A 15,590-nucleotide genomic window follows, 5' to 3' on the forward strand; every position below is an offset into this window, starting at 1 on the left:
AGGTGTTTAGTCGGTTCCTCACGGATCGGGCAGCATGGTAGGGGTGACGCTAGCCCCGGCACGGATAGTAAGCCCTCGTATTAGCATTTAGTTTACGGTGGGTCTAAATCAGCCGGATCTGCGGGGTCCGAACGCCTATACTGATTTTGCTATTTTCTGGTATTATTGTTATAATTATGATAACGAATATGTCCCTTATACCGCAGAGAGCCTCGCAGAATGAGTGGGGAGAGGGGGATAGATACAAGAAAAAAGTGAAGGAAGCTCACACTAAAGCGTATGACTTGAAGGTAGCGAAGCTGTACGCAACCTTCACGACCATTGCGATGGTTTAAGTGCACGATTGCCGCCGATTTGCTTCCTCTACCTCAACGCCATTACTTCATTATTGCTCCTATAAGTGTGAGCTTCCATAATTTTTTTGGAAGTGGTAATCGTTGGATATCACCTTGAAGGGGCGTACGCTATGCCGCGTCTTTCTCGTTCCGAGCAAGTGTAGCTTGCAGCAGCATGCGGGGCGTGGTTATAACAAACACGCACCGCTTTCGTCCGTCTGCGTTGAAAATATAGATAGACCCTTTTCTTTTTTTTCCCTTGTGGACAAGAAGCTTCAGTGGTGGGGCTCACTTGAGCTCGGCGTGGGCCTCGATGCGGTCCCTGTGCCTGCTCAGGCTGCGCGCGAAATGCGGGCCGATGGCGAAGCCCTCGGTGGCCAGCCGAATGGCCGGGTCAAAGAGCTTGTGCCACTCGAGCATGCCCAGTTCCCTGTGCAGCACCTCGTAGCCCGCCATGGCGCCCGGAACGATGGCCGCTGTGGCGCCTGCGACAGCGTCTCTGCTATACACTGGAACAATTCAAGAACGGCAATAGCTCATATACGGTATCACTCCGCCTAAGCAGCGGACCCGGATGTCAACAGGCGCGCGCGTTTTGAAAGGAGATGCTATTAATGCCTGATATCGTCTGCCTTTCCTCGGGTATTTTGTCTGCCGTCGCTGCAGGACTTTATAATCATATTTAGTACAGAAAATTATGGAAACGGCTCGTGCCATGTTCAAAATATTCCCAGTGACGCACTACTTGCGGCGCACGGAGTAACATCCGGCTGCGGTGATGAGGCACAGCGGCAACTTCCGTTGCCGTTCTTAAGTTGTAACCGAGTACAGTTGGTACACATCTCGTTGAAAGCAGCTTGGACCAGCATTCGCGAAAAACGGAAAATAAAAACAGGGCCGGTGGCGTGACGTGTTTTCTTTTTTTTTTTTTTTTTTTTGGGGGGGGGGGAGGAGGACCGTCCAATTACCAAGGCGTCGCGGTACTTTGAGAAGGAATGGCGTGGTAAGAGTAGGCAAAAAAAAGAGAATAGGGGGCACTCAATGATCGCCGTAAGAGCGGTGAATCAGTGGGCTCACTGGTTGGGAACGCCAGAGCTTTCTTTATGAAAATCTCTTCTTTTCGCGTGAGGGCGCTAGCATACTGTAGCGGTACATGTCAGAGTTTGAAGTCAAGGTTAGAGGAGAAAGACGCGAACAAAAAATCCCGACTTTCTGTTGGTTTGTTCGTTGGTATCTCCGTTATTTGTTCGAAGATTGCGATGATATTGGTATCATTGTTATCGGGACTAAGGAGTCTTTCCAATAAACCCAACTTGTATTTTGTCTTCATGGCACCTTTAAATGAACGGGTAGCGGTACTGGCTGCGTTAGGTCCAACGCTTACTCCCACACATAAAGTTCGTTTGGGCTCCAACATCTTTATTTCAAAAACTCCCTTTGGAGCTACCGAGAACACCGGTCGTGGCTGGTTGGCTAGCCATGCCCTTCTTCGCGCCGTTTATGACTCCTTTGCTTAAGGAGGCTGAGCTCATAATCTATACGGTGTTCTCAGACGCAGGATTCGTAGCGTTTAAAAGGGGACAGTGAACTGATTTGTAAAGATTCGGGGATTGCTAGCGGAAATTGTAGTCTCGAGTCTCTATGCCATGTTTCAACGCCTCTCGCTGCGTTTACACGACTTTAGACAGTAGAAAAATCAGTTCGAAAATGCTGTCCTCTTCTCTGCATCCGCCTTGCCGATTTCCTACGACGTTTATAAAACGTCAAGGCAAGATGGCTTGACTTGACAGCGCTTTTGCACGGCTCGCCGACCTTCCGACAGAATCAGTCGGCCGAGCGTTTAGTCGCCCGGCGGCGGGCGACTCGTCGCAACTCGTTCGCTCAGTCAAAACAAAGCCACGGCACGTTTGTGAAATGTGCCTTTAGTTTGTAGACTATAAATATCTGAGTCCGAGTCGCTCCACACAAGCGCACACGCGACGCTTTGTGAATGGTAGAAAAATCTAAGGCCAACTAATGGCGGGAGAAGGGTCAACAAGTTAATATAGGTACTAAGGATATAAAATCAAACGAAACTTCTATCGTACAGCGTAAAACCAGAGTGCGGAAAGCACTTTTAGCGCTCGGTGAACTAGCAATTCCGTCAGCAGCACGACCACACATCTGCGGACGCTTTTCCGTCTAAGGAACGCAGTCGCTAAACATGAAATATTGTGTGAATTTCGGGGACGCTTACAGCACGAGCGCTATACAAGAAATACTGATCTAAGCTACTTGAAATGCTAAAACTAAATTAAAATGTAAACTGGCTATATATTACATACTTTATATTACCGCCCCAGATTTCGCTTCCTGTGAAGCCGTTGCTCCAAATGAAAGGATTGGGCATACTTTAAAAATTAACTGTCCCGTATGCTTATAGCCGGGAACTATTGACAGTGTTTTTCTGGACTGCTCAGATGCGAGATTTCACTGGGACATCCTGCAGTGTACTGTCAAAAAGGAGCGTCTCATACACCCTTTGGGATCCGTTTCCTTTCTGTGGGCGAAACAGGAGCGGTGCCATTCGACATGTTTCTGTTGATTAGCATGGACTCCTTGTGGCGCACAAGGATGTCTGACAGACATGCCGATACCATTGCACGGCCCGCAAGAGAGAATTTTATTGAGAGTATGGTCAACATACGAGAGGCCAAAGCCTACCAATACTTGATGACCTTGTTCAGATGAGATGTGGAGATCGTATCATCGCCAAAGGTGGTGAATGTTTTTTTACCGGCGGCGACGGTCGAGTGGCAAGACACTCGTATCGTAAACGGGAGGTACCAGGTTGGAATCCTGGTCCGCCGGATACCCACCGGTTTTTTTAAAGGGTGCAAGCGTCCCCGTACCGTAGCTTGTCTCGACGTTGGAACAAACGCTCGGAGCTTGACCACAAGCAGCCATGGGAGGCCATGTGGTAGGTTCCTCGAACCCCTTCGGGCGGGGTGTGGGACCTCTGGGCACCCACCAGTTCAAAGGGTACAAGCGCCCCCTGTCTCGGCGGGGGATGAAGGGCTTGGACACGCACTACCACTGCGGCAGACGTGGTAGGTTCCTCTGGAGCCGCTGGTCACCCACCAGAATAAAAATGGGGACAGGCGCCCCCGTACGGGGCATCCAGTGTACTGGAAACCGTTCCACCAGGTCGGTTTGTGCCATGGGGTACGAGAATGTGGGAGGTACTTCGGTACCGCTGGGCACCAACCAGTGAAATTTGGTACAGGCACCACCTGCACAGGGGATGTCGTGCTTGGGAAGTTAACCGACTTTGTCGGACATGCCCCGGTGGAAGGGGTCGTAACTTTCGACACCACAGCGATGGCTCTGAGGTACAGCGCTCGCCTCATATGTGGGAGGTACTGGGTTCGAATCCCGGTACCGCCCGGCACCCACCGGTTTCTTTAACGGGTACAGGCGTCCCTGGTAGAGTGCGGACCCTTGAAAGGGAAATCCACGCTTGGAAAGCTGCCTTTACCCTTGCGAAGGGTCCCTGACCCTTGTCCATCTGGCGGGGCCCCCGGCCATCATGTAGTACTATTGCCGGGGGTGAAAGAGTCTGGCGGCATGTCCTGCCACAGGCGGTTGCGAGTTGAGCGTCCACCGTGGCTGTGGAAGGCACCATGTGCATTCGTGTGCCTTGGTGGCGCCGGGCACCTGCCGGCGAAATAGGTACAAGCGACTCCCCGCCCTGTCGCTCGGCCCTTGTGTGGGACTACAACGCTTCGGAAGTTCACCCGGCTTGCACGGGAAATCGCCCCTATGGAATTATTGTAACCTGGTTTTTCGTTTGAGACATACGGTAATAAAGAGAAAAAAGGTTATGGTCGAGTGGTCTGGAGCACTAGGCATATTCTTTTGCAAGTCGCAAGTTCGAATTCCCGGTAGTGCATGTTTTTTTAAGTTGATTTATTTGTTTTTGGCAATGTTTACCCTTCTGAATTCATCACTTTTGCACTGTAATGTTTATTGCTTCACCAGCGAGTTCGCGGAACGCGTGCAGCTTGACACTGACGTGCTCGTGAGTTATCGTCGGCGTGGTGTTGCCATATAAGCACCGACTGCTTGTGGGCACAGTCCCGAATCAGCCGACTCTTGGCCTGGTGCGAACACGCCTTTTACGATACAGGCACAAGCCAGGCAAGCTCCAAAGATGGGGAAAAAGCGCATCGTATTTGAGAGTTTGCGGTGGCGCGGAGGGCGTGAATCCACTGTGTGCGGCCTCGGCTAGTGATTTCAAGCTGTACTTCAAGCTGGACTTACGATTTCAAGCTTTTTTTTTTACATGGTGCGATTTTTCCTGCAAATTCGCAGATGCGGCGCCGCTCGTGCGGCAAAACGACCTTTTCCTCGTTGCTGCGGCAAATTGCCAAATGTTAGAACGGTCGAGCATCGCGAACGCCGCTCGGCCGTGTAGAGGGGACGGACCTGCGGTCAATAAGAATACAGCTAGGTGAACGTCACGGAATCTCTGGTGGCACGCGTAGCAACCAGATGGCGTTGCTTGTCTTAGCGCGGTCGCACCAAAACGACCAAAACAAACGCACGCGCGTTCACAACACGATGTCGCGCACCGTTTTTAATTAATGCTTAAATCGGTGTGCCCTGCAAGCGGCGGACATCACAGCAGGAACGAAGTGCAGAAGAACCCAACAAGAACTGTCCGAGGTAAACCGAGGTATGATAGCCACCATAACCGTGGTTTTATACTCGCCACCTTAACCGAGGTAAGGTGACTAGAATGAGAAAACGAGGTGTGTGCGAACCCAGGGTGGCTTGCTGTGTTTGTCTTCTCTGCTGTGTGTGCGTATATTGCTAAATAATTGGTCATTGTTTGTTTTCTCTGCTAGGCGTGCGTATATTGCTAATAATCGGTGATTGCTGAACGAAACCGCAAATAAACTTATATATTCTGCAATGCAGACTAAATAAACTTGCCCAGGAAGTAAAATACAGCCCTTTTTTTAACAACATGATTTGCTCTCGGCCGGTATGCAAACAACGCAACAACGTGCCTCTGAAATGCGAATATCGCGACGTTCGCAGGTCATGTAGCGAAATTTCCAGGCATTGCGAACTTTGCAAATGCGAATGTTCGTTCCGCCGAATTCGCAGACGAAAAATGCACCATGTAGAACGGGCTTTATGGACGCATTTTACAGCCGACAGCATAGCAGAAGCGCGGTATGGCAAATACTGAGATATTGAGAACGCTCATCTAACGATAATGTCGGGTGCCAAGCATATGGCTTCACAGAACCGAAACTGATTTGAAGTCTTATGTTGGACATCGTCCAATCCTGAACCACCTTGTATTGACATCACTGCTGTTAATTGTGGCGACCGCCGCAAGCTGCGCATGGCAGTTTTTCATCTTTCAGACTTCATAAAAAAATACCGCCTAACCGCCCGGATAAACAATGAAAAGTGTGTTTATAAGAGTGAGTCTACGCAGTGCAAGCAAGGACACGAGTTCTAAAAATTCACTTTTGTGTCCCTTTAAAGCCTTTCACAAGCGTGAAAAAACGTGCCCTGAACCCACCCCACCGAGTGACGGCTCAACCACCACCGTCTGCTCTAATAAATATTTCTTCTCTCTCTCTCTCCTAATAACTACGGAAACGTCCTCGGACACTGCTATAGGGACCGGGCAGCTGGACGGGTGGCGCCACCACTCGGCGCTCCCCTCGTCAGTGGAATGAGCCGGTGCATTGGACTACACAGCCTCCTGTTGTTTTTGTCGTGTTTTCTTCGGTGCTTTGAATGTTTTCGTGGTGGTGTGAGTGGACATGTGAGATGAAACGAAGTCTAGACATATGTGTTGGGTTCTTAGATGCAGTAACGACTACGTAAACTTGTCGAACGCTTCTAAAGTTGGGTATCGGCTGCAATGGCATGAGCGCTTTCTGCAGCGATCTACGCTTGGCACCCGTTCTGAGTACGAATAAAACTACTATTATTAGTATTCATTTATTCTTAGATGCACCAACGGCTACACAAACTTATTGGATACTTCTAAGGTTACATTGACGAGCGCTTTTTGCAGCGCTCTGCCCCTGGCTCCGCGCGATCTGTGTAGGAATAAAACTATTAGGAATGTTAGTATTCATTTCTACCACTATAAATAATCTTCGCTGGTTTCAATGAATATGGTTTCCACGCCAGCCTTAGCGCTGGGATACCTCGATACGTGTGCTTTGAAGAGAACGGCACTTGCGTACGAGATGGATTACCGTGTAGCCGTAGAAATGTTGCGGTTGTTTGCACTTTCTGTAACCGTGAGCTTTGGGCCTTCGGTTTTGGTGAGCGACACTGTGACAGCATGGGAGCCTGAAAGCCGAAGTGGAACTCCCACGTTTGTGGTGGTCATTTTATCAAGAGCCAAAGTTATTCACCGACTCAACAGCCCAAGCCACAAACCATCCCTCCTCCTCTTCCCGTTTTACCACCTGCGTGGAATAAAGGCTGGCACCGATAGTTAAAAAAATGTGGCAGTGTTAACGTCACCAGGTGTTTTTTAATGTTTAAGTATTCTTTACAGAGTACCTAAAAAATCATGTAATGCCTTGTGAAGACACCAAAAACGCGCGATTAGTTGCCTAAAATATGGGTGCATCAGCCCGAGTCCTCCAGCACAGAAAAATTTCCAACACGCTGAAAAAAGTTTAGATTTGGAGAGGGGGTGCATGGAAGTTCAAAATTAAACAGCAAAATCATCTAGCCCTCCGTCTGATGATTACGATGGTTGAACGCAAAGCTTTCTTCGTGCGAAATCGAATGGGAAATGGTCAAAGTCAAAGGCGCTGCGATCAAAAGACCAAACTGCGTGCTGTTCAAATTCGAAGCTCAACTAGTCAAAGTTTAAATCCAGAAGGCAACCAAGGAAACACATACGAGATAGCTTTGCGATAAACCATCATCGTCGTTAAACGGAGGAGTGCATGATTTTTCAAGCACATACAGGTGGCTGCTTGTAAACCGACCGCAGCATTCAGCTGTGAAGCTGCAGGTTTCGGGCACCCTCCTGTCTCGCATCCTTCAGCCACGCAGGAATTGGTTTTTGAAAAACCATTTACCAACTAGCCAGCACCCATTGCAATTCTTGAAAAGCAATGCTTCTCCACGACAAGCAATAACGTTCTACTATCATGCGGTATTTATTCTATCAATGATTCCCGATGACTGTAGTAAGAGCATTTCTGTGAAATTAAACACGTTTAAAGGAGCCATGAAGAGAAAACACAAGTTTGGTTCATTCAAAAGATTGCCTCGTTAGAATCATACTGACACCACTTTTAACGTAAACTTCGCTCAAATAAGCTACATAATTAGGAAAAACGGGAATGGTCATGCGACCCACCAGCTCATTTCCCGCAACAGAACCTATGTCGTCACATGAGCTAAGCTCTGCGATTGGCGGAGGCTGGCAGAAGCAGACGCAAATTAGGTAGAACTTACAAACTAGACGAACGAGCGATTTGCGCTTCAATTTAGGGCACATTCTTTACAAAGCGATAAGAATGATAGGACAAACAGTGGAAGTTACGAAAGCACATGTAAACATAGAAGTACTGATGCGTTCTGCTGTTCGTACTGCGCACAGCATGCTTGGTGTTTTGCTGCACAGCACTACGGGGCTTGGGGTTGTCTCAGACGACACTGGCCGATTGACGCAAGCAACGGTGTCTTACGTGACCCCATTTGTCGAGCGAGCACTGTTTCAGGGAACGAATATTTTCTCCCAGAACAAAAACAAGCCAGGTTTAAATGCGGGCAAAAACAAACCAAACGCTTGCCACGGTATGGTGGCGCCATCTAGGTTACGGAACGTAAAAAAACGCGGGAACAAACCAACACCGCTGTACAGGGTGGAGACAACCTTTGAACGGTCCCGTGCCGCCGCAATTGGGCCAACGGGCTCAACGCGTTATTCTTTTCGTTTTCCACGTGACCTAGCAACGCGAAACAGACAATATGATTCAAACTTCTTCAGTAAACCGCGTTGCGGCGATAATTTTAGCGCGGTTTTGACACAATGACTTGCTTCGGCGGCGAGCGAGCAACCGAAAATGGCGGCGCCAGCGTATACGTGTCTCTACCCTGTACGGCGGATGCGTGAATGAAGGTACTCTAGGCTGCAGAGCGGTCGTTTCCAGTGATGTCACTTGGGACCACGAAAACGCACGATTGAGCGGGAAAATCAAAATTTTAACCTAAATTGTTTAATTTCTCAGTGAATAAAGCACCGTTTGTATCCGGACAAGCGCTGGGGGCACTATAAAACACGAAATCTTTCGAATAAAACCAACTTGCATTTTCTCTTCATGGCTCCTTTAAGTCATAGGTAATGAAATTGTGGAAGCATCGTCCATCAATTTCTGTTTTGAGGGAAATCTTGGAAGGCACCCCCCCCCCCCAACTTTGTCTTTCGCTTGTGCACGACGCCGTTTCGTCATCAACTGCCAAGGGCCAGCGCCGCAGCATTCCTGGATCGGTTGCACACACTGGCTTTGTGGGAGCATTTAGCTGCAATATACACTCTTAGGCAAAAAGGACTAAAATAGGGACTAAAATACAGCCGTTAGTCTTCGCGGGCGACCGTTCATCTTCAAGGGGAGTATCTGCGGCAGAGTACGTGCCGTGTGCATAAATGCGGACTAACTGTTCGCCCCCGCCGATCTATAAGGAGTAACGGGAAGACGAAACGCATGCAGTTAGTCTCTTTGCTGCGTCGTTAATCCCCTAATGGCGTCGTCGTTGCCCTTTCGCACATATGTCTGCGAACAGTTTTATATTTCCAAAACACAAGCCATTGCAGTCACTGGGTGCTTTAGATGGTGCCACGGGAGAAAATATTGATGTTAGTTATAAGAAAATCGCCTAGGGTTAGTAGAGCGGCGGGTAATGGCAAGGAGCGGCGAAGCGCGATTGCCGTACGCTTCTCGGCGAGGTTATGTTGATACGCTGTGTTGCATACGATTCGTGCGAGGTAATAACGGCCAATGAAAGCTTTCAAGCGCCTTAACAATAACGCAAAAATTAGTGACAATAGCAAAAGTGGATTCCTGAGCGTAATGAATATGTATATGTTTAACAGACGAGAAAAAAACGCATGTTGCTGATGACAACTGCAAAAAAAAAAAAAAATGCTCGCTAGAGGTAAGCGTCTCGAAGTTATCTTTTACACTCGGTGCATAATTGCCTTCGGCACCAAAGCTATGACAATGCTGCAACTGCTGTAAAACCCGCTTGCATTTCCCAGTCCCAATCGTCCAGCGACGCGAATTTGAAGAATTCAGGCTAAGCAACACCGAATTCGCTTTCGCCGATGCAGGAAAATATGGCATGTTTCCTTATTCTGACACTCACACAGACGACACCTTTCACATATGTTACATAGAGAACTTAACATTGTATCGAACACTAAGAAAGCACTTAGCTTGCGCTAATTTGTGCGGAAACAAATGAGTCGTCCGATCGCCCAGCAACCTATCTCAGCTAGGCGACGACGAGTTGATTGTTATTTACGAGAAAAACTATGGTTGTGAGGCTCTACTTCGAATCGAACTGAGAAATAGTCCATAAACCTAGCAAAGCGCTAAGCGCAAGGCGCAAAACGCGGTCACGTTCGCTTGCACAGATAGAAATTCGGGCACCAGTTGCAATAGATGTTGCGTTATACACAGAACTATACGCTATACACGAATATTATCTACTGCAGCTACCATCCGGCGGCGTGGTCCAGCGGATAGCGCGTCGGGTTCCTTGTGTTTATTTCTGGGCGTCGGGGGTTCGATCACTGCCGGTGCAGGAGTTTTTTTCTTTTTTCTGCACTCTACGCAGTTCGTCCTTGGGGAGTATCGGAACGGACCATCCGGGCGGGGGACTAACCGTTCGTCCCCTCGCAGTTAGTCCCCAAAGGGACTAATGATTGTGGCAGAGGCCGTTAGTCCCCGAAAGGACGAACTTTTAGTCCTTTTTGCCTAAGAGTGTACTCCTCGATACGCGAAACTGCTTGCGGGCATGAAAAATTGCATGAAGGAACGGACTTTCACTTTCAGCTTGACTTCCAGCTTGGCGCATTGAGCGTCGTCTGCTATTTGTAAATACTGAGTATGGGCGTAAATCACACACATGGCATGCCTCGTAAAGGTCACATACACGCTCATGATTTACCGATATGAAAAAAGTCCCTGTGGTTATGTACGCTTTGCAAGCCGCACCGCAGAAAAACGACAGAAAGCCATGCAAATAACGCTGCGCTGACAGCCACCGGCATTCCACTGACGAGCGGTTCCCCACGGGCGGCGCTGTTCCCTGAAGCGACGGTGGTGCCATACAACGGCCGCCCGGTCCCTATACCAATGCGTGACGAGATGGTAGTTGTCTGATTTACGATCGATCGATGTGTTCACTGATTCATTGAATTTCTCACTTACGCCCGAGAGACAAAACGAAATTGCTCGAGCTTTCTCACTCGGACTGCCGCGTTACGCGCCATTGCGGAGGAATCCGTCAGTACATGTATACATCAACAAAATCACGCAGCTATGCTTTGCTTGTGCCCCTCACCTGACTCACCTGATTTGTAAAGGGTCAGATTTGAAGCAAATGTGTCTTCTGTGGCGAGCGATGGGGCGAAGCCAATGGACTCCAACGTCCTGACCTTTTTAGAGGTCCTGCGAGAGCGAACGAGAAATGTTTCGGCTCGTGGGCGCAGTTTCATGCCGCCGAGCGTAGACTCAAGAGCCGCGCATTGTGTCTGGTGTAAGTGCTGCTGCAGCCATTGCCGATTTCTGGGACCTTTCAACTTCACCTTTATTTGCCAAGAAGGGAATACATTTTCATTTGAACACATCATCTGGGCCCATAGTAACCTTGCTAGTGGCGGACCCATGTAATAAATGCATCATATTGTAGCAACTCAGCCTGTAAACTAGTTCAATACGGACAACAAAAGAAAGCGGTCATCAGAAACGTAACACACCCATACACATCAATGTACCTAAAGATAGCACATGTACAATCAAGAGCACATACAAGTGCCCATACTCATACATATACATATATATGCTCGCGCGAAAGAGAAGCAACGGCAAATCTAGTCTCGCAACTGAATAGAGCACATATTTTGTCCAGGACCAAGCATTTAAAAAGAGAGCATACCGATTTTACAGGTGGTAAACATAGTTATATGCAGGTCAAGCTAGCGATTCCAAGTTATTACCTTTGATAGTGTTTTTGAACGCTCGAGAAAAATTGTGGCTTTCTTTAACGTCAACAGAAATAGCGGTCCATATCTTAGAACCTCAGTATCTTAGTATCTTAGTACCATATCTTTGTATCTTTCTTACTCGTTGTAGAAGAGGGCGACGAATCCACCTCCGAGTCCGGCCAGATGCGGAGCCGTGACGCCCATGCAGAGCAGGAGGGCCACTGCGACGTCCCCGATGGCTCCGCCCTGGTCCAGGATTTCTCTGCGGACCGAGTCGGGAAAGAACGCTCACTGTGACCCCATCGAACATCCGCCTGGGCTCACATATATCCATAAACATAGCGGTAGTACCCGCCTATTTCCCGTCGTTCTAATATACCTATGCTAAGAGCAACAGCGCCAAGGAACCACAAAATTATTCTGCGTTAAAAAAAAATGCTGTGCCATATCGACCCTTAGAAAGTAAATGTCCAACAAAACTGTTGCACAGCTAGCACGCCCACGCAAAATTTTGCTGCTTCAGATTAATGGTAGGCACAATCGCTTTGTGGCCAAGACCAGAGCGTAACACGGCGTTCATGATCTGGTTAATTGCTTGGGATCGTTGTGGCACGCGAATCCAAAGAACCGGTCCTTGCCATGTTTCGCAATAGCAATATCGCTTATCGAAACCTCTTATGTATTTTTTCTTCTCTCAGCACTGCGCAGTGCCTATGCATGGAGGTGTCGATGTCTTTCTTATTTTCTGGGGGCGTTATGACTATGATCATTAGAACTTTGTGACAAAACTATAAATAACGGCAGTACGCATTAGTCAATACACCTCTAGTGCACTGACCCTTGTTATGCTCAACGGTATGTAGCCCTAAAGTTGTGCCTAACGACGTCACACTCGTTGTACGTCAAGCTGCGCGTGTGCTGATCTGAGTGTATGTACCACTGCGTCGGTCCTGTGTTCTCTCGGGCACAAATACAGCGGTACCCGTTGACCAATACGCCTCGAGCGGCATGTGCAGCCCCTTGTTACACTTAACAGTGTATATCCCTAATGACGAGTCAAGCAACGTCGAACTCGTTGTACAGACCGGGCCACTGTTAAAGGGATTAAAGGGAAACAGCGAGCGCGTAGCCACTGCGCTCCGCGAAGCGCCGCCGCCGAGAAGTGGCGAGAATCGAAGACAGCCGGCGCATGCGCACTAACCGCATGAGGCGGCAGAAGCCGCTCTGTCGTCAGCTGCGGCGCTCCGCCATGCCGCTCAGATCCTTCGAATGCGAAATTGCCCTGCTATCGCAAGCTGAGCGGCACAGCGGAGCGCAGCAGCAGACAACAGGTGCCTATTCTTGACTGCACAAATTCACAGTGAATTTACAATGTTTTTTGCGTAAGCACAACGTAAGCAATCAGTGACGTATTGCACGTATAGCTATGACGACATGCAGTGTAAATTGACGTTCCACTAATAAAGATCCCCGACAAGGTATCACATATGCATAAAAGATATAAAAACACTTGTCATATATTATAAACGACCGTAGCTGAGGTTGCCAAGGGAAGCACATTCCTGAAGGGAGAAAATTGGCGTCAACACCACAAAGCCATCCAGTAATGTTGATCCAAAAGCGTACGAAAGGGGAATTTTTAACTGAAGAACCTCACACAATCTTTTTCACCGTGTTTGTTTATTTCTTTCAATCACTTTTAGTAACATAATTGAGCTCTCTGCTTCAATGCAAGCTTTGTTGTGTTATCACCTTCCCTGCCGTCACCGTGGCCACGCTATCATCTGCTGCCATGTTAAATGTTTATAGCGCTGTCACAGAAAAAAAAATTCTGCGGCCCGGGGACGTCAATCATCACACGCGCAAATCCACTATGTGAATGTGGTTGGAAAGCAAAGCTGTAAACGGCACCAACAACGATTACCCATGCATGCGGCGTCACCTAATTCAGTCACGTCGCTCTACAAATAATGAAACCAGAGGGAAGTGAAATGCACTGAAACACACCATTTATTACTTCAAAGAGATATTATTGGTAAGGTTAAATCAACGCATGATGCAGGAGTGGTGGTTGGTTGAGTTGTATTGGTGTAGCACATGAGTGGAAACTCTTTTTTTTATAAAACTAAACGAAGCTCAAACACGGTGTTAGACGATCTTACTTCTCCGTGTCTGCGCCGCGGATGGAGGTGACGAGATTTTCGGCAGAGATGGAGGTTGAGAAGAAGGAGGAGGAAATATTTCCATTCAGATTTCTGAACGGCCCAGAGTGGGGCCCAGGGGAGTGGTTCAGTCTGCGCCGCCTGTGCTCTGTCCAACAGCTGTAGCTGGGCAGGCAGAGAGGGGCTGGACAGCACCATCTCCAATCGCTCTGGTTGGGTATTTGACGGAGAGGAGAGTGCCCAGGGCTAAAGTCGCACACCTTAATTATGTGGCGGAGTGTTCCTCCTTCTGAAAAAAAATCTACATTCATCGTCGTAGCGATTCGGGTGCATTAAGTGAAGACGCGTCGGGTGTGGGAGGGAGCCGGATTGTATGAGCCGTAGGGTAGTTTGTTGTTCTCTGGAAAGGTCAGGGTAAAGCGAAGGTACTGTCTGTCTCAGAAGGCGATAATGCTGGGTTATCTCCCTGAACGTGACACGCGGTGACTGTCCTCGTGCAGCTCCATAGCACGGGAGGTAAAAGGGCAGGCTTCTTGGCGGGCGTATTTGTTGCCCTCCATGAAAGAGTGAGCGAGTGTCCGGATAAGCTGAATGGAAACGTTTCGATGTGGTTTTTTAGCACACGCAGTGCAGGTCGGGACACCCAAAGCGACTAATAATTTCAGTAGGCTTGCTGGGAATCGGCGACTACCTTCCGAACCCCTGCTTTAGTGAGGTCTGAGGTGATGGCTGCCTCCTCTGCTGCCGTCATTTCTTGGGTTTTGAGTTAGGTACACGTAAGGAGGTTGGTTCTAGAGGTAGCCACGATGATGCTGCCCTCGATGTTGGGAGACGCCTGTGTAGATAACTGCATGATCCCCACAGAGGGTGGTGTTGAGCACTTGAGAGAGAGAGAGAGAGAGACAAACATTTATTTTAGTAATGAGCAGGAGGATGTTCTTAGGTCCTCCACCCCGTGAGAGGCATCCTTATTCCAAGATGCCTTGGAGCTGACTGGCCGTCCGGGCCCGTTCCACCAGTCGGCGCTGGTCCGAGAGCTCAGAGCTGGTCAGCTGCTCCACCCACTGCTCATAGGTAGGGTTGTGATTTGGGGTTAGAGTGGGGATCCGCTGGCACTCCCATACCACGTGGTATAGGGTGCCAGCAACAGGGCAAAAGTTACAGGTGGCAGGGTATTGGGTGGAGTACATAGCGTTCAGTAGGGTGTTATACGGATAGCACTTGAGCCCGTGCTTGTCGGTGACCCTCGTCGTGTGAGGGGTTCATATTTCTAAACAAAGGGGCATCTTTAGTTTTAGCCGACAAGAGTCCGGGAGTACATCAAGCGGAAGGACATTCTGTGCTGCCCAGACAATCTGGTGAAGCAGGCGGGGACCTGCCGCAGTTGTGCTCATTCTGAACTTCTGGTTAGAAAGATGGTCCTCTATCAGCTCTTCCGCCGTGTTGTGGGGCTCCGTGCTAAGCAGCTTCTCTGTGGACGCAGTCATGGGAAGATCAATGGCCTGCTCAACCACCTTTCTCATCAATATATAAAGCGTCTCTTTGTCCTCCTAGCCGAGAAGACGACGGGGTTGGCGTAAGTGATTCTCGAGAGAACAAAAGTTTGAATTAATCGAAAGGTATCGGATACCTTGAGGCATCGCTTCTTGGTGGGAACTCGCTTGACCATGTGTATGATTTGATTAATGCTGTGCTTGAGGCACAGCAAGGATACCGTCACTTGTGGCGTTGGCCTGGAGATGTAGGTCCAGGATCTTTATGCTGTGGCTCGGAGTGATGGCCATCAATGAGTATTTGAATGTGTTCCTTGATTTGGCGTGAGGGCGGACGACAAGGAGC

General features: G+C 48.8%; 1 protein-coding gene across 1 annotated transcript in view; it reads right to left on the bottom strand.

The window, feature by feature from the left end:
* LOC144159885 (glutathione hydrolase 1 proenzyme-like) overlaps positions 1–11,994 on the bottom strand; it is a 36,499-nt gene extending 24,505 nt beyond the window's left edge. The window contains exons 1-3 of the mRNA XM_077691542.1: positions 11,729–11,994; positions 10,956–11,053; positions 628–820 (exon numbers count right to left, since the gene is read on the bottom strand). Coding sequence (XP_077547668.1) covers positions 628–820; positions 10,956–11,053; positions 11,729–11,793 — 356 coding nt within the window. The 5' untranslated portion in view covers positions 11,794–11,994. The remainder of the gene's footprint in view (positions 1–627; positions 821–10,955; positions 11,054–11,728) is intronic.
* Positions 11,995–15,590: the final 3,596 nt, after the last annotated feature.

This window comes from Haemaphysalis longicornis, unplaced genomic scaffold (genome assembly GCF_048455015.1).
Source record: "Haemaphysalis longicornis isolate Haplotype H1 unplaced genomic scaffold, Haemaphysalis longicornis Haplotype H1 scaffold_10, whole genome shotgun sequence".
Classification (NCBI taxonomy): domain Eukaryota; kingdom Metazoa; phylum Arthropoda; class Arachnida; order Ixodida; family Ixodidae; genus Haemaphysalis; species Haemaphysalis longicornis.